The following is a 17,680-nucleotide window of genomic DNA, read 5'->3' on the forward strand; positions in this document are numbered from 1 at the left end:
TTTATCCCATCTCTAAGCTAGTTAATGATCGCTGGCAATGGAATGATTAGACACTCAACTGCCATTCAGTTGGTAGATGGTTCCAACTCATCAGCTTCTGCATAGGAGAAAAGACCTGCCAATATGATCCCATAAATTTTTCTACTCCATAACATACAACAACCTATAACTAATTATAGGTGATTTTTATGCTCTTATTTTTTTCCTTTTAGTTTCTTTTCCCAAATTACTAACAAAATTGTAAAGTAGTTCTTTTTTCCCAAATTTTCAAAATTCAATTAGAATAAATAGTAAGACTCTATTTTGACAACCTTCAAGATTTCCTTAATGGATGTCCCTGCTCTAGTAAGGGATTTATCTACTTGATTCTGTGCTAGGAATGCCTTACACAGTAAACAGTAAACAGTAAACCAATTGCACTCATGCAAAACCTATCAACTAGGCTGTTGGGACTAGATGGCAGGAGGTTCAAGAATTCTGTTCTTGTTAAGTGGTGTTGTGTCAGAACAGACTCATTGCTGCTCTTCCAGCAGATTTTCAGAGGTTATAAATTGCAAGGAAGGATACTGCCCATCCTTCTCCTGTAGAACAATTGGTGGATTAGAACTGCCTGTCTTTGGATTGGCAATGCACTTCCTTACCCACTAGGCCACCAGAGCTCCTTACAGACATACTAGGTTTCATTAATTCTGTTATGATATAGCATGATAGTTTTAGGTGTTACCTAGGTAACCTGTAGTTGGTATTGATCAGACACTAATCCAGTTGCTGCTATGGAGTTATAGTGGTAGTTGTTGTTGTTGTTAGGTGCCATTGAGTTGAGTATGACTCATAGTGACCCTATGAATAAAAGATCTGAACCTAGTCCTGTCATGTGCCATCATCACACTTCCTGACACACTAGAGCCCATTGTAGCAGTCACTGTGTCAAACCACCTGGTTGAGGGTTTTTCTCTCCTTTGCTGACCCTTCACCGTTTCCAATATCATGTGCCTCTCCAAGGAATAGCACCTCCTAGCAATATGTCCAAATGAACATCATTCTTGCCTCCAAAGAGCACTCTGGCTGCATCCTCTCCAAGACATATCTATTTGTTTTCTTGGCCATCCATGGAATGTTCTGCACTCTTCTCCAACACTACAGCTCAAAGGCATTAATTCTTTTTCTGTCATCCTTATTCATTGTCCAGATCTCAGATGCATAGACAGCAATTGAAAGGACCATGTCCTGAATCAGATGCACTTTATTCCTCAAACTGACATCACCACTTCTCCATAATTTGGAAAGGTCCCTAACTGCAGATTTTCCCAGTGCAACACGTCTTCTTATTTCCTGACTGCTCATACCAAGATCGTTAATTGTGGATCCCAGCAAGATGAAGCTGTTGACAGTCTCAATCTCCTCTCCATCCATCATTACACTGCCTATTGGTCCAATGGTAAAAATCTTTGTTTCCTTGATATTGAGACACAGTCCTCACTGAAGGCTGCATCTGTTGATCTGCAAAAAGTGCTTCCAATCTTCCTCACTTTTGGTAAGTAAGGTTGTGTCATCTGCATAAAACAGGTTATTTATGAGTCTCTCTCCAATCCTGATGTGATATAATAACTCAGTGTTGTTGTTGTTGATTGCCTTGAGTCAAGCACAACTCATAGTGACCCTATGAAGAAAAGGTCTGAAGCCTTTCTGTAACTAACGTCATTTCTCCAAGTTCATAGAGTTTCCAGAGGCATGTGGTTTAGGAAGTGGATGCCACTCCTGCTTCCAAACCTGTCTTAAACTGAGAGCTCCACCAAACACTGTCCACCGTGGGAAACTGTTATGGCATTTGACACTCCAATGGCACAGGGTTCAGCATCACAGCAAACCCAGATTACCTCAGTACAGAAACTTGACACAAAAGTGCTGTACAACTTAAAAGAAAGTGCCTCAAAATATAACACATTCCACTAAACATTCAATCAGAACAAGCTTACCCATTTTACATAATCCTGCCATGTCACCCAGTCACCAAAATGGAGATGAGGCATTCACCTTAAAAACAAGGGCTCTCCAGAATGTTTTATTGACACTTTTTTTTCTTTTTTTATGTGTGTACCATCAAATTGGATCTTACTGGTACAGGAGGCGATTGTTCCTCCTTCTTCAGAAGAGCATCTGGTGGATTTGAACCACACACCTCTGGGATTGCAGTGCAGTTTCCTGCCACTAGGCCACCAGAGCTCGCCTATTGACACTAAACAAGAGACTTAAATCACAAAACATACCACCTGGCCCTCGACCAGAACAAAGCACACGCATCTCAATGAGTTGAGGATATTAATTATATTTATCTATCTTTATTTCCTATATTATATCCTTATTTCACGTATTATATTCTACCTCCAGACTGTAAGCAATTCTGTCTTCTCATTGCCTAAAATATGGATTTGGGGACACAAACCTGACTTACACATTTCACTCTTGCCAGCCCCATCCCTACTCCCCCACCCCATCACATGAGCTAATGCCTTGATGCCAATAAATTTCTTTCTTCTTTCTCTTTCTCTCTCATTGAGATTGAACATACCAAGGACTGCCATGAAGGCAAACAGGTTTTTCCTGGAGAAGGTGAAACCAGGTTGTATCTTAGGGACAAGGGTTTTGAAACTCTGTTTCACATACTTTGGGCATATTGTTAGAAGAGACTAGTGCTTCGAGAAAGACATCAGCCCTGGAAGAGTAGAAGGTCAGCACAAGAAAGGAAGATCTTGGATGAAATGGATTGGCACTGTGACTTCAGCAATGGGGTTAAGTGTGTTGGAGACAATGAGGTTGGCTCAGGATAGGGCACAGTTCAAAAGTGGTGTTGATAAGGGTCACTATGAGTCATAGCTGACTTGAAAGCACATAACAATAGTGTAGTGTCAAGTCAGAACTGACTCATAGCTGACCCTCTAGTGGGTTTGCAGGGGCAGTAATTAGCATGGAAGGAGATTACTCATCCTCCTCCCATGGTGCAACTGGTAGATTCGAGACACATGCCTTTGGAATTGCAGTGTAGCTTCATACACAGAAAGAGAGAGAAAGAGACATTGAGATATAAAGAGAGATCAATACATATCACTGGTTTTGTTTCTCTATAGAATTTGGAATAAAGTCTAGGTGACTGAAATAAGCATTTACCGCAAGTGTAAAATGAAAGGAAGTGTTAAGTTGTTCATAATCTAGATAAATAATAGCTTTGTCTCACTCTTGCCCTGATTCTTTTTTCCATATTTCCATCAGAGACGCCACTGAAAACGAAAACTTCAACTTTCCTCTTTTTAAAATTCCTATAAGTCTCATTGTCCTCATGATAAAATTCTCCTTCTTTAGTGGTCTGAAAGAGCTTTCATTATCTAGTTTCTGCTCATTTCTCATCCTTGTCTTTTTCATTTTATGTTCCAATGGATCTTAATTCCTTCAAGGTCTTCTAACGCGTTATACTATCTGTCATCTCCTTTCCTTGCAAGTACTTTATTCTATTGCTGTTATCACTTCCAACCCCTTCTTTGATTTTGCTGTTCATTCTTCAGGTCTCATCTAAAGACTTCCTTAGTCAAACTTTTATTGACCTTCATAGTCTTTGTATCTCCTCTTAAGTGTTCTCACAGCTTGTTTTACTCCCTTATATGAGACCATGCAGATTAGTGATTACTTGAGTTTCTTATCCCCACTAAACTATAGAATTCTTTGAGAGCATGAACTCAGTAGCTAACACACTATTGTGACTCTCTTGGCTAGTATAAACGTTGGCCCATAATGAGATCATTTAAGAAATTCTTTTGACTCAATAGTAAATAAAGTAATAAATTATAATGAGGGCCAGAGAATTGAGCAATTTGGCTTCCAGAAAGCTGAAATACTTAATAACTAATACCTTTTAACATTTTATTATTTAAAAATATTTCCACTCACATTTCTATAATTATCACAATTATTCTGATATTTATTATCAAAATGTTATCATCCTATAGTCAAGATAAGGATACATGGTACTAACTAACTACCGAAAATTAGGAAATTGTTTGAGTTGGAAGGAAAAACTTGTAAGGGAATATATTATCATCACACTTCTTGAATAATATATAAATTTTCCTGAAGTAGAAAACTTTGGGTATTTCTATTATCCCCTGTTGGTAGAAAATAATCTGACTGAACTTTGAGTTTCTGGGTTATTTTTCCTCTATTGAGTCCTTTATGTGTTTGTGCTGGTTATATTCCAGGAAGGCGTCACTCTAAAACTCAAAGTAAGAACAGGTTTCCAGGTCATTGCTTAGAAATAATCATGATCAAGTTTCCCCCTAGATTGGATAAACTTGGAAACTTAGCCATTCCCTTCTCTGCCAGGGTTAGGCTCTCAGTGCTAAACTGAGTGTTACTTGATCTAAATTGCATCTGGTTTTAATCTACTTATCCTACTACTGTTTTTTTTTCCAAGAGAAAATTTCCTGTACAATGCAGAATAGGGCAGAAAAAGCTAAATCTAAAGACTGTTTAGAATACCTAGAGAATTAAAAATATCTTCCAGTTATCATGTTTGTTGTCGTCATGTGCCGTCGAGTCATCTGCAACTCATAGAAACCTATGTACATTAGCTCTGAACCCTGCCCTTTCCTGAGCCAATCTCATCATCTCCAATAAACCTAATCCTATTTCTCCAGTCACTGAGTCAATCCATCTCATCCTGGGTCTTCCCATCTTGTGCTGTCCCTTCACCCTATGATCATATATTATATTACACAAACTAGTTTTAGAAGGAGTAGGATCTGGTGACCTAACGGTAGAGTTGTACTGCTAACCAAAAGTATGCTGTTTGAATCCACCAGTTGTACAGAGGGAGGAAAAATAGTCAATCTTCTCATGATTTGCACCGTCTGAAAACCCACTGGAGGGTCAGCTATGAGTTCTGACTCCAGGGACACATAATAGTTTTAGAGGGAGAAATGTCTTCCATGCATCCTCGTATATTGTGATATAAAGCGTAAATCTCAACCTTGAGTACATATTTAAACAACCTAAAGTATGTGAAACAATTCACATTTCAGGAGCCACGGTGAAGAGATCCTTATTTAATTAGCCTTGGGAGTAGGGATACAAAAAGTCAGTCATTTTAAAAACTTCTTTATCTTGGTACATTTTTAAAAATTATTAGGATTTCTAGAGTCATTCAAATCACCTTATAGCTAAAGGATAGGGTAAACTTCTATACTAACACTTACCTAACAAAAAGCATTTAAAAAGATGGAACAAATACACAGCATCACTATATAAAAAATAATATTCTATGCTCAATCATTTCAGGGGATAGTATATGATCAAGGACCAAGTCCAGGCTGTACTGAAAGCATTAGTAAAAAATACAGTTCCAGGAGATGACAGAATACCAGTTGATGTGTTTCAACAAAGAGATACAGCCTTGGATGTGCTCCCACATCTGAGCCAAAACATTTGACCTGAGCTGGAAGAAGCCTATATTTTTTAACATTTAAAAAAAAGTGAACCAACAGAATGAGAACATTGTCTAATATCATTAATATTACACAAAGTACTTGCTAAAGATTATTAAAAAACAATTGAGTTATTTTTAAAACCGTAGTAGTTAAAAAAACAAAACAACTACAGTTTTCAAAAACTATACTTCAATCACTACAGGGAACTTTCAAATATTCAACTTGGATTCAGAAAAAAGCCATAGGACAAAGGATATCATTGTAATGTCAGATAGTTCTTGACTATAAGTAAAAAATACTAGAAAGATGTTTATTTTTGTTTTATTGGATATGCAAAGACATTTAACTGTGTAAATCATAATTAGTTATAATCATAATTGGTTCTCATGTAGAAACTGTAAATAGATCAAGAAGTATTTGTTCAACCAGGAATAAAGATATATCACATGATTTAAAATTAGAAAAAGTAAAAAAATAAATAAATAAAATAAAATCAGAAAAAGTGTACATCAGAGTTGTATCCTTTCACCACACCTGTTGTTGTTGTTGTGTGCCGTTGAGTTGGAAGTGACCCACAGATGACCCTCTAACAGGATTAGGGACAGGTAATCACATGTGAAGAGAAAATTCATCTTTCTCCCATGAAGTAATTGGTGAGTTTGAACCATGAGCCTTTGAGATTGCAACACAATTTGTCACCACTAAGCCACCAAAGATCTCTGTTGTCATTGTAGTTGTGTACAGTCGCATTGGAACCAACCCATAGCTGACCCTCTCACAGGTTTTCAGAGGCAGTTAATCACACGGGAGGAGATTGCCCATTCTTCTCCTTCAGAGCAACTGGTGGCCTCGAACTGCCTGCCTTCAGGATTGCAGCACAGCTTCTCATCATTAGGCCACCACAGCTCCATTTAATGTATATTCTGGGCAACTAATCTGAGAATATGGCATCACGATCATGAAAAAAACAAATCTGTCTTGGAATAACTTCAGTTGTTCCAATTCAAACCCCATCATCATTCTTTAAAGAGATGGAAAAAATAATCAACTCTATATGAAAAGGAAAGAGACCCTAGATAAATAAAACACTATCACAACAGAAAAACAAGAAGGAGAGCTTACACTTCCATATCTAAAAATCTACTACACAGCAGTGGTAATCAAAACAGCCTGGCACTGGCATAGCATCAAATACATGGACCAAGAGAATAGAATTGAGAACCCGGAAGCAAATCTATCCATCTATGTTCACATGATATTTGATAAAGAGATGAAATTCAGTAAATGGGGGAAAGATAGTCTTTTTTTTAAGATAGCCTTTTAAACAAATGGACAGATATATGCATACTCATGTTTGTTGCAGCATTATTTAAAAAACAAAGAGATGGAAATAACCCAATGAATAAGAATGATAGGAAAAAAAATTGACACCCTTGAACTGTGGTACTGGAGAAGAGCACTGAAAATCCCATGGACAGCCAAAAGAACAAACAAATATGTCTTGTAGAGAGTGCAACCACAGTGCTCTTTGGAGGCAGGAATGATGAGGCTTCGCCTCACATAATTTGGGTATGTGCCTAAAAAGTATTCCTTGGAGCATTCCTTGGAGAATGACATGATGTTGGGAAGGGTGAAGGGCCAGTGAAGGAGAGGAAGACCTTCAACCAGGTGGATTGGCACAGTGACTCTGCAATGGGTTCTTGTGTGTTAGGAGGTGTGAGGATGGTGCAGGATAGAACAGGGTTCAGATCTTTTGTTCATTGGATAGCTATGAGTCATACTAGAGTTGACAGCACCTAACAACAATCCGTAATTGGATAAATGGTTAGAGAAAGTATAGTACATTCAGATAATGGATACCATCTAACATTAAATAATAATAAAGAATTCTCAAAACATGGAATAATCAAGAGGACCTTTTGCTGAGTGAAATAAGTCAGTCATCAAAGGACAAATACTGTATAATACCACTATCATTAAAAAACTAAAGTAAATTTACAAACAGAAAGAATAATTTTTGGATGGTTACCAGGTATGGAAAGGGAGGGAGATAGGTGTAAAAATTAATAGATAATTGACATATAGTAATATGAGTGAAAGAATAGATTTACACTTAATCTATATGCTAAGTAAATCATTCGAGAAGCTGGACTACATGGAGAACTAGACTAGTGGAGAAGAATGTGGCAAAGGATTGGAGAAAGACACATCAGCAACTTGCATTGTACAAATACACAACCTTGCTTTCAGAAATTTAAGAAGAATTGAAGCACTTATAGAAGAATATCAAAGACTACAGTGTTCAATAGCAGGAGTGGCATCTACTTCCAAAAAAGCTTGCCTTCAGAAACTCTATGAACTTGGAGAAAAGATGAACGTTTTGCATTCAAGAGTTTCATTAATAGGGTCGCTATACAGGCCATGGTTTTTGCAATCACTTGTTATGCATCAGAGAGTTGGACAATGACTAGGGAGGATAGAAGGAGAATTGACGCCTTTGAGCTGTGGTACCATGGACTGCCAAGAAAACAAACAGATTCATCCTAGAGAGGGTTAAACTAGGCTACTCATTGGAGGCAAGGATTCTGGGGCTTCGTCTGACATACTTTGGACATGTTGTAAGGAGAGACAGGTCTTTAGAGAGGGACATCATGCTGGGTAGAGTAGAGGGACAGCGCAGGAGGGGAAGACCCTCTATGAGGTGGATTGATTCAGTGACTGGGGTAATCAGGATGGGTGTGTCAGAGGCAATGAAACTGGCACAGGATAGAGCACGGTTTAGGGCTGTTGTCCATAGGGTCGCTATGAGTCGCAAACGACTTGACGGCACATAACAACAACAACAACATGGGTTTTCTACTACTCTATGGCACTTAATAATAAAAATAACAACAGTTTAATATGAATTACATATCAACATCAGGAAAACGAATATCCACATAACTAGGCCATTAGACAACATCATGATAGATAGAGAAATTATTGAAGTTGTCAAAGATTTCCTTTTACTTGGATCCACAATCAATACCCACAGTAACAGGAATAAAGAAAACAGAAGGCATGTTTCATTGAGCAAATCAACAATCATGGACTTTTTTCAAGTGCTAGAGATGAAGGATTTAATATTAAAGACTAAAGTGTGCTTGATGCAAGATGTAGTATTGGTTTATATGCATGGAAAGTTGGACAATATATAAGGAAAATTGAAGAAGAATTGATGCCTTTGGACTGTGGTGTTGGTGAAGCATATCATATACACCATGAACTGCCATAAGAACAAACAAATCCACTTTGGAATGTGAGCAAACAGGGTGCATTTTAGAGGCAAGAAAGGTGAAATGTTGTCTTACATACTTTGGGCATGCTCTCAATAGGTGCTAGTCCATAGCAAAAAGACATCACGGTTAGAAAAGTAGAGAGCCAATAAAAAAAGAGGAAGACCATCATGGAGATGGACTAACACAGTGACCACAATAGTGGACTTAAGCATGTCAGAGACGGTGAGAGTGGAGTACGATAAAGCAAGATTGTCATCTGTTATTATAGGGTCGATATGAATGGTAGCCAACTTGATAACACCTAACAACAAAAAGATGGGTGAAGGGAAAGGCAATTAAAAAAAAAAAGACAGTGATCAGCACACTGCTCTAATCAAATGGAAAACACAGAGACACACTAGACATACAGTTAGCAGCAGATATACTTAATGGAAATAAATAAGGGAAGAAACTTGGAAAGTGTGATTGCATTTTTGTGTTGTAATTAATGTTATAAAACAAGATGTGCAGGAATGGTTGAATGGAAAACCAATTTTCTTTGTCAATTTCACCATAAAAAAAGAGAAAATTTCACCATAAAAAAGAGAAAAAAGAAACGTAACCAGGTGTTCCTTAGAAACAAGGATAGTGAGACTTCATCTCATATACATTAGACATGTTATTAAGAAAAGACGGTTCCTGGAAAAGAATTATGCTTAGAAAAGCAAAACATAAGGAAAAGACTCAAAGAATTTAGTAAGACGGATTGACACCATAACTGCAACAATGCAGAAATTGTAAAGATGGTGCAGGATTTTGGAGATTTTCGTTCTATTGTAAATAGAGTTGCTATGTGCCACAGGTGACTTAGTGTGACCTAACAACAACAAAAAACAAGGTTATTGTGAGGAATGAAGAAACCGTTTTTGTGGTGTGCCTCCACAATGCTTCCCTCATGGCAGGTATGTGTTCCTTTTCCTCATTTCACTTACCAAGAGCTATCACCATAAGCAATCCTGGGACCCCAAAAGCCAATGCATAGCAGTCTTCCCCAAAACATTGAATATCTCCTAAAAGAAAATGAAAAACAGTAAAAGAATAACTGAGACTTGAATCTTTGTTATCTTATCTGGTAAACTCAGGTTTTTTATGTCATAGACATAACCATTCTCATTCCTCCCATCAACTAATCCCATAATCTTTCTTTTGGACCAGACAAATCAAGACTTTAAAAAAAATCAGAAAGGACTCTAAAACAATTTTTTCACTGTCTGGAATAATTCCTCAGAACAGATCCTAACCTCTTAGCATGGGTGTGATAAATGTAGAAATCAAGCTCCCTGCATTGATGGACAGGTAGAAGACTGAGAAGTATCTAGTGCGTTCCTCTGCCTGGAAAAAAGGGGGAGGAAAGGGAGGACAAACCATCAGTGTAATGTGTTCCCTGACCACCTCCATCCCATGATCAGATTTAGCGAGAGTAACAAACTAAAAGACAGTCCTAGCTATATCCTGTATGATACATGAACATCATATCAGATATTTAAAAGCATGTCTGCCTTGCTCCAGGTAGATTTCTCCTCATCCTTCAAAGCCCAGTTGTGTTGTTGTTATATGCTGTCAAGTGAAATTCAACTCCCAATGATCCTGTGAACAATAGATCTGAACCCAGCTCTATCCTGTGCCATCCTCATCATCTCTCATACACTTAAGCCTTTTTATGCAGTCAATGTGTCAACCCATCTACTCAGGGTCTTCCTTTCCTACATTGACCCTCTGTCTTTCCAAGCATGATGTCTTTTCTCAAAATAGTCTCACCTAGCTACTTGTTCAAAGTATGAGAGATGAACTTAGCCATCTTTGCCTCCAAGAAGGCAAGATACATCTGTTTGGTTTTTGGCAGTTCTTGGTATAACCAGTACTCTTCCCCAGCACCACACCTCAAAGGTTTCAATACTTATTATGTCATCCCTTTTTATTGTCTAACTCTCTGATGCATAGCAGCTGATTGAAAAGGCCATGGCCTAAATCGGGTGCACTTTAGTCTTCTAACTGACATCCTTTTTCTTAAGTATTTTGGAGAGGTCCTTGACAACGGACTGCCCAATTCAATACATCTTTTGATTTCCTGATACCAAGGATTTTGATTGTTGATCCAAGCAAGATTATAAGTTTCAATCTTTTCTCCACCTATTATGATGTTGGCTGTTGGTCCTGTAGTGAGGGCCTTTGTTTTATTCCTGCTGAGATGTAGTCCATACTGAAGGTTGTAGTTCTTGATCTTCTGCAAAAAGTGTTTTACATCCTCTTCACTTTAAGCAAGCCAGATTTTGTCATCTACATAACACAGGATGTTGATGAGTCACCCTACCAAAAAACAATTTATTGACACTGAAAAATTTCAGAATGTATCACATGAATAAGAACCAGTGACAATCAAGTATTAGAGGTTCAAGCTTCACTGAAGGCACAGGCAAAATATAAGGCCCCAGGAATCAATGGAATACCAATTGGTAAGTGCCAACTAAAAGATACAACTCTGGATATCCTCACCAGTCTATGCCAAGAAATTTGGAAAACAGCTGCCCGACTATCTGACTGGAAGAGATTAAAATTTGTTTACACTCCCAAGAAAAGTGACTCTACAGAATACGGAAATTATACAACAATATCATTAATGTCACAGGAAAGCAAAATATTGCTGAAGATCATCCCAAAACTGCTGGAACATTATTACATTGATGGGGAATGGCCAGAAGTTTAAGTGGGGGTTGGAAGAGGCCATGTCACCAGGGAAATCAGTGGATGTCAGATGGATCCTGAGTGAAAGCAGAGACTACCAGAAGAATATCCATTTGTATTTTATTGATGATGCAAAGGTATTTGACTATGTGGATTAAAACAAATTATGTCTAACATTGAGAATTGGAATACTATTATACTTGACTGTGCTCATGAGAAATCTATACTTAGATCAAGATGCTGTTTTCCAATTGGAGCAAGGGAACACTGCTTGTTTTAAAATCAGAAAGGGATCAAAGCTCAGTAGATGCATCTTTAACCTTCTATTTCACTTTTACAAAACTTTTATATGGTCAATGGGAAAAATGAATTTTTCAATTCTCTTGATCGTTACCAAGTCCTGAATATACTTATTACAATATTAATTTATTTGCATTAAATCTCTGTTTCTTTCAGTAGGCTGTAATTTCCTTTAATGAAGAAATTACATCTTAGACATGCCTTTAAACCTTAGTATCCAGGATAGTACTTGATATAGATTAGAAAATCCACATGGATTTATTGCCTTAATTTGTTAAATGAATAAATGATTGATGGAGGAAAATGATAGATTTTGTGACATGTCTAGGACCAGAATATAAAACAGTGGAGGAAAAAGAATGAAGTAAAAGAGTCACCTAGTGCAAAAAGGAGGTCTGCCAAAGAATAAAAAAGAAAATCAATGGGTTTAGAAGTGACTGGGGCATATTGAGGTGGAATTTGTCCATGTTTATTAGAAACATCTTTGTAGTTACCAAGTGAAGCAACTTTCAAATAAAGTTGCTGACATTTCACTCATTATATTCTGCTGTACGTCATTCTAGTGTATTAGCACAACCAGATCTGTCCCACTTTTTGCTTACATGTGTTTTCCCTTCTCTTCTGGTACTTGTTCCACTCATATTATTTGTATAGCTCATTGTGTTACAGCATCTCATTTACAAAAGGTTGATTATTTCTTCATAGATAACAATTAATCATGACTTACGGGCCCTTGGGCAGCAGAAAAGTACAAAGTGATAAATGGTCTGAAGAGTAGGAGAAACCCAGGAAGACAGTACAGGGAAAGAGAGTACAAAGAGAACAGGTATTGACTGTGTCAGAAAAAGAGAGGGAAAGGAGAATCTGTACAATCAGTACATAGACCAAGAAGTCACTGGAACAGAACAAAAGGATATTGCATGGTTTAAAATCAGGAAATGTGTGTGCCAGGGTTGCATCCTTTCATTTTATCTATTCAACATGTATGCTGGAGCAAATAATTGTAGAAGCTGGACTCCACGACGAAGAATGGGATATCAATATTAGCAAAAGGCTAATCAACAACTTATGATAAATCACTGCTACTGAAAGGGAAGAGAACTTGAACCCCTGCTGGGAAAGAGCAAAGCCTTCAACATAGATCATGCCTTAACATAAAGAAAAGTCTTCACAACTGAGCCAGTAAGCAATATCATGATAAACAGAGAAAACATTGAAGTTATCAAGGATTTCCTTCTGTTGGAACCACAGTCAATATCAATTGCAACAGTAGTTAAGAACTTAAGCAACATATCGAAATGGGCAAATCTACTGCCAGGGACCTCTTTAAAGAGCAAGGAGATCACATAGAGGCCCAAGGCGTGCCTGACCCTTGCCATGATATTTTAATATCTTCATATTGCATGCAAAAGTTGGAAGATGAATAAGGAAAACAAGAAGAATTCCTGCCTTTGAATATATTGCTAAATATCAGACAAATCTAGCTTGGAAGACGTACAGCAAGGGTGCTTCTTAGAAGCAGCAAGAATGGTGAGATTTCAGGGTACATTATCAGGAGGGACCATTGGGTATGTTATCAGGACAGACCATTCTTTGAAAAAGAACATTATGCATCTAAAAGTAGAAGATTGATGAAGACGAAGATCCTTAAAGGATGGAATGACACCATGATTACAATAATAGGCTTAAGTATTGTGAGAATGGAGCAGGATTGGGCAAGGTTTCATTCTGTGGTTCATGGGGTGACAGTTGAAGACACTAAACAACAGCAACATCTACCTCTCAGTGGATACGGTGAGAGTCAAAAACATGATTAAGTTGTTACATAAGAAAGAACAGACACTCAAAGATAGACAAGGAAGGAAAATAAAATTATAAGTGTGATAACATTGTTGGTCATTGTACATTACCTTCCTGTTTGCTCATTTTAGGCTTTAATAAGAGATATTTTCTTAAAATTTTATATATCTATGTTTTCAGGCTGGTACACTGGAGAGATCCATGACAGCAGATATTCCCAATGCAATTCATCTTCTGATTTCCTGGCTGCCGATACCAAGAGTGCTGATTGGGGAGCCAAGTATCCTGAAGCTGTTAACAATCTCAATCTCTTCTCCATCTATCATGATGCTGCCTATTGGCCCAGTGGTGAGAATCTTTGTTTTATTCATCCTGAGCTTTAGTCTATATTGAAGACTGCAATGCTTGATCTTTTGCAAACGCCTCAACTCCTCAGTTTTGGCAAACAAGGTTGTGTCATCAGCATAACACAGGTTGTTGATGAGTTTCCTCCAACCCTAATACCACATTCCTCCTCATAGAGCCCAGCCTTCCAGATGATCTGTTCCACATATAGATTGAAAAGTTATAGAGACAGAATGCATCCCTGGCGTACACCCTTCCTGATTTTGAATGATGCGGTGTTTCCTTACTTTGTTTTGCTGACTGCCTCCTGGTCCAAGTATAGGTGTGAGATGGATCTTGGCTAAAAGCAGAGAGTCCCAGAGGAATGTCTATCTGTATTTAATTGACTATGCAAAGGCATTTGGCTGTGTGGGTCACAACAAACTGTGGTTAACTACGAGAAGAATGGGAATCTCAGAACATTGATAATGCTTATGCAAAACTTATCCTTGGACCAGGAGGGTAGGTATGAGTCATAGTCAAATATATATATATATATATATATCTCCAATGATTGACCAGATATATGCTCATTTATAGAAACTTGTCTAATTTTTATCTTTTTGTTGTGATTTCAGTGAACATTTACAGAGTAAATTCCTTTTTCTGTCAACAAGTCAGACTTACTGTGTTTTCTCACATTGATCACAATCCTCACATTGTATTAATATTCTTTCTGCTACCTCACTACCTCAGGGTGCTTCCCATTCCCATTCATCCTTCTTTCTTATCCCTCCCTGACCTTGATCCTTGGGAAAATACTACCATTTTGAAATTTTTTTTTCTAAGGAATGTGCTCTCCTTGATGTTACTAATCACCTGATAGATCTATCTACACGTGGCTGGAAGTTGAGTTACAGGGGTGATTTCCGTTTTTGGCAATCACAACAAGCTGTGGCTCACTCTGAGAAGAATGGGAATCCCAGAATATTTGATTATGCTTATGTGAAACATATACTTGGACCAAGAGAAAGTTGTCAGAACAGAGCAAGGAGACACTGCATGGTTCAAAATTGGAAAAGGCGTCCTCTAGGGATGTATTCTGTCTCCATACCTTTTAATCTGTATGCAGAACAGATCATCAGGGACGCTGGGCTGTATGAGGAGAAATGTGCCATAAGGATTGGTGGAAGAGTCATCAACAACCTGTGTCGTGCAGATGACACAACCCTGCTTGCTGAAACTGAGGAGGACCTGAAGCACTTGCTGCAGAAGGTCAAGAACTAAAAAGAACTAAAAAAAAAAAAGGTCAATATGGATTGAAGCTCAACATAAAAAAAAAACCAAACAAAGATTCTCACCACTTGGCAGCATAATTATGAATGGCAAAGAGATTGGAATAGTTAACAGTTTTAGTCTGTTGGCTCTACATTCAACATTCTTGGTACCAGCAGGCAGAAAATCAAGAGATGAATTGCAATGGAAAAGTCAGTTCTCAGGGACCTCTCCAGAATACTGAAGAACAATGATGTCAGGCTGCAGACTAAGATGCACCTGATCCAGACTATAGTCTTCACAATTGCAGGTTAGCTGAAAGCTGGACAGGGACTAGGGATGAAAGAAAGAGAATTGATACCTTTGAGTTGTGGTGCTGGAAAAGAGGGTTGAATATATCATGGACTGCTAGGAGAACAAACAGGTTTGTCCTGGAGAGGGTGAAGCCAAGGCTGCTCTTTGGCAGCAAGCATTCTAAAGTTTTGTCTGACGTACTTTGAGCATCTTGCAAGGAGAGATCAATCCTTGGAGAGGAACATCATGTTTGGGAGAATGGAGGGATGGTGCAGGAGAGGAAGATCCTCGATGAGATGGATCGATTCAGTGATTGGGGTGGTAGAAACAGGTATGTCAGAGACAATGAGGTTGAAACAGGATAGAGCAGAGTTTAGGACTCTTGTACATAGGGTCACTATGAGTCACAAGCGACTCGATGGCACATAACAACAACAACAAGCACCAAAGTCTCAAGGATTTTACCAGTCTCTGTCAGACCAGTAAGGCTGTTCTTTTAAGTGACTTCTACTATTTTCTCCCACTCTTATTAAAGATAAGAACGATCCTTTTCAGAACAGTCAGCAGTGGTAGCCAGGCACCTTCTAGCTCTTCTAGTCTCGGGACATGGGGATTGAAGTTCATATAATCCATTGGTCTCTTGCATTAGTACTATGATTTCTTCATGGGAGACACTATGTCTTGAATTCACAGCATGTAGAACATTAGCTTTGTGAACTAGGAAATGCCACTTAAAGTTAATGTCCACTCAACTCCCAGGACTGCTTCATTTTGATTAATAATTTCTGTCTTCCAAGATCAAAGCCGCTGTTGCTAACTGCCATCAAGTTAGCTCTTACTCATACCTACTCTTTGTACAACAGAAAAAGATGTCACTCTGGCCTGTTCTCACTAAAAACCTCATTGCTGTTGACTTGGAACCAACTCAAAATTGATCTTCCAGTCAGTTTTCAGAGGCTATAAATTTCATGAGAGGTGGTTGCCTATCTTTCTGTCATGTAGTGGCTGATGGATTCCAGCCTGTATACCTCTGGGTTAGAATTACCATTCCTTGTGGCTATATATGAATTACTAATGCTAAATGGCTGTTTTGTTGTTACTTTCCAACCAGAAATTACTCATAACTGAACCTCCAGCCAGTTCCAGAGATTATAAATTGGAAGGAGACTGCTCATCTTTCTCAGTGAAGCAGCTGGTGACTTTGAACTGCCTGCCTCTGGGTTGGCAGTACAAATAGGCAACTATAAAATTCTCTTTGATTCTTGTTTAACCAGTAAATATACATCTCCATGTCTTTCAGCCTTTCCTCAGGAGACAGCTTTTAGTCCATCAGGAGTGGCATTTACTTTCTAAACCACATGCCTCTGGAAACTCTTTGAACTTTGATAAATGATAATAGTCATAGAGAGGCTTCAGGTCTTTTGTTCACAGGGTCACTATGAGTCATGTTTAACTCAACGACAACCAACAAAAACAGCAGCTATCGTGGTCACACTCATTTTAACGTGCTTCAGTTTTTCTATTAATGAACAATGCCAAGCATTCATTACAACTCTCAAGCTATGATCTGAATAGTTGTTGTTGTTGTTGCTGTTGTTGTTGTTATATGCCATTGAATCTGAATAATAGATTAATATTAACAAATGTCTAACTATCCTTCTGAGGCCTGCTTTACATTCTTGAAAATATAGACATTATAGAATTCTTACATGTTTTTCTTCAAACTGGTCTCCACCAAAAGCTGCCACACAGGGTTTGATACCTCCTGTCCCCAAAGCTATTAGACTCAGCCCAATCACTGCTAGAACTCTGAAACGGAAAAGAGAAGATGTGAACCATGTTGGTCGTAAACACAGCTGTATAATTGGAACATCAAGCTTCAGAAGAAAACAATGTACACAAGGGGTAAAGCTCTTTCACATTTCTATCCTGTGAGCATGTTTCATTTTCCTTCAGTCTTACAAGATACTCAGGAACACTTACATTCTTTATGATCTTTGAGCTTGTGTTAGAAAATATGCTTTGCATGGGAAGATTTGGCCTCTGGTAGTTCCATTTACCTTTTGTGCTAAATAGATAGACCCAGAGACAGGAAAAATATTAGAACTAAAGTACTGGTTCTCAACCTTGTTTCAATCTAAGGGAACCTTAAATAGAATCATTTCATGGTTTTTATCCTCATTTCTTTTTGAGTGTTGGTATTGTGTACCATCA

The 17,680-nt window shown here is 38.1% G+C and overlaps 1 protein-coding gene across 2 annotated transcripts in view; it reads right to left on the reverse strand.

Annotated features, from left to right (window-relative positions):
• The window catches only part of SLC15A2 (solute carrier family 15 (oligopeptide transporter), member 2), a 54,047-nt gene that overhangs the window by 21,311 nt on the left and 15,056 nt on the right, over window positions 1-17,680 (reverse strand). For both annotated transcript variants that reach the window (XM_006884241.1, XM_006884240.1), the window contains 3 exons: window positions 17,176-17,275; window positions 10,033-10,123; window positions 9,724-9,801 (listed from right to left, as the gene is read on the reverse strand). In XM_006884241.1, the coding sequence (XP_006884303.1) occupies window positions 9,724-9,801; window positions 10,033-10,123; window positions 17,176-17,275 (269 nt within the window). The remainder of the gene's footprint in view (window positions 1-9,723; window positions 9,802-10,032; window positions 10,124-17,175; window positions 17,276-17,680) is intronic.

This window comes from Elephantulus edwardii, unplaced genomic scaffold, assembly GCF_000299155.1.
Source record: "Elephantulus edwardii isolate Elephantulus edwardi_28Jun2011 unplaced genomic scaffold, EleEdw1.0 scaffold00032, whole genome shotgun sequence".
Lineage (NCBI taxonomy): Eukaryota > Metazoa > Chordata > Mammalia > Macroscelidea > Macroscelididae > Elephantulus > Elephantulus edwardii.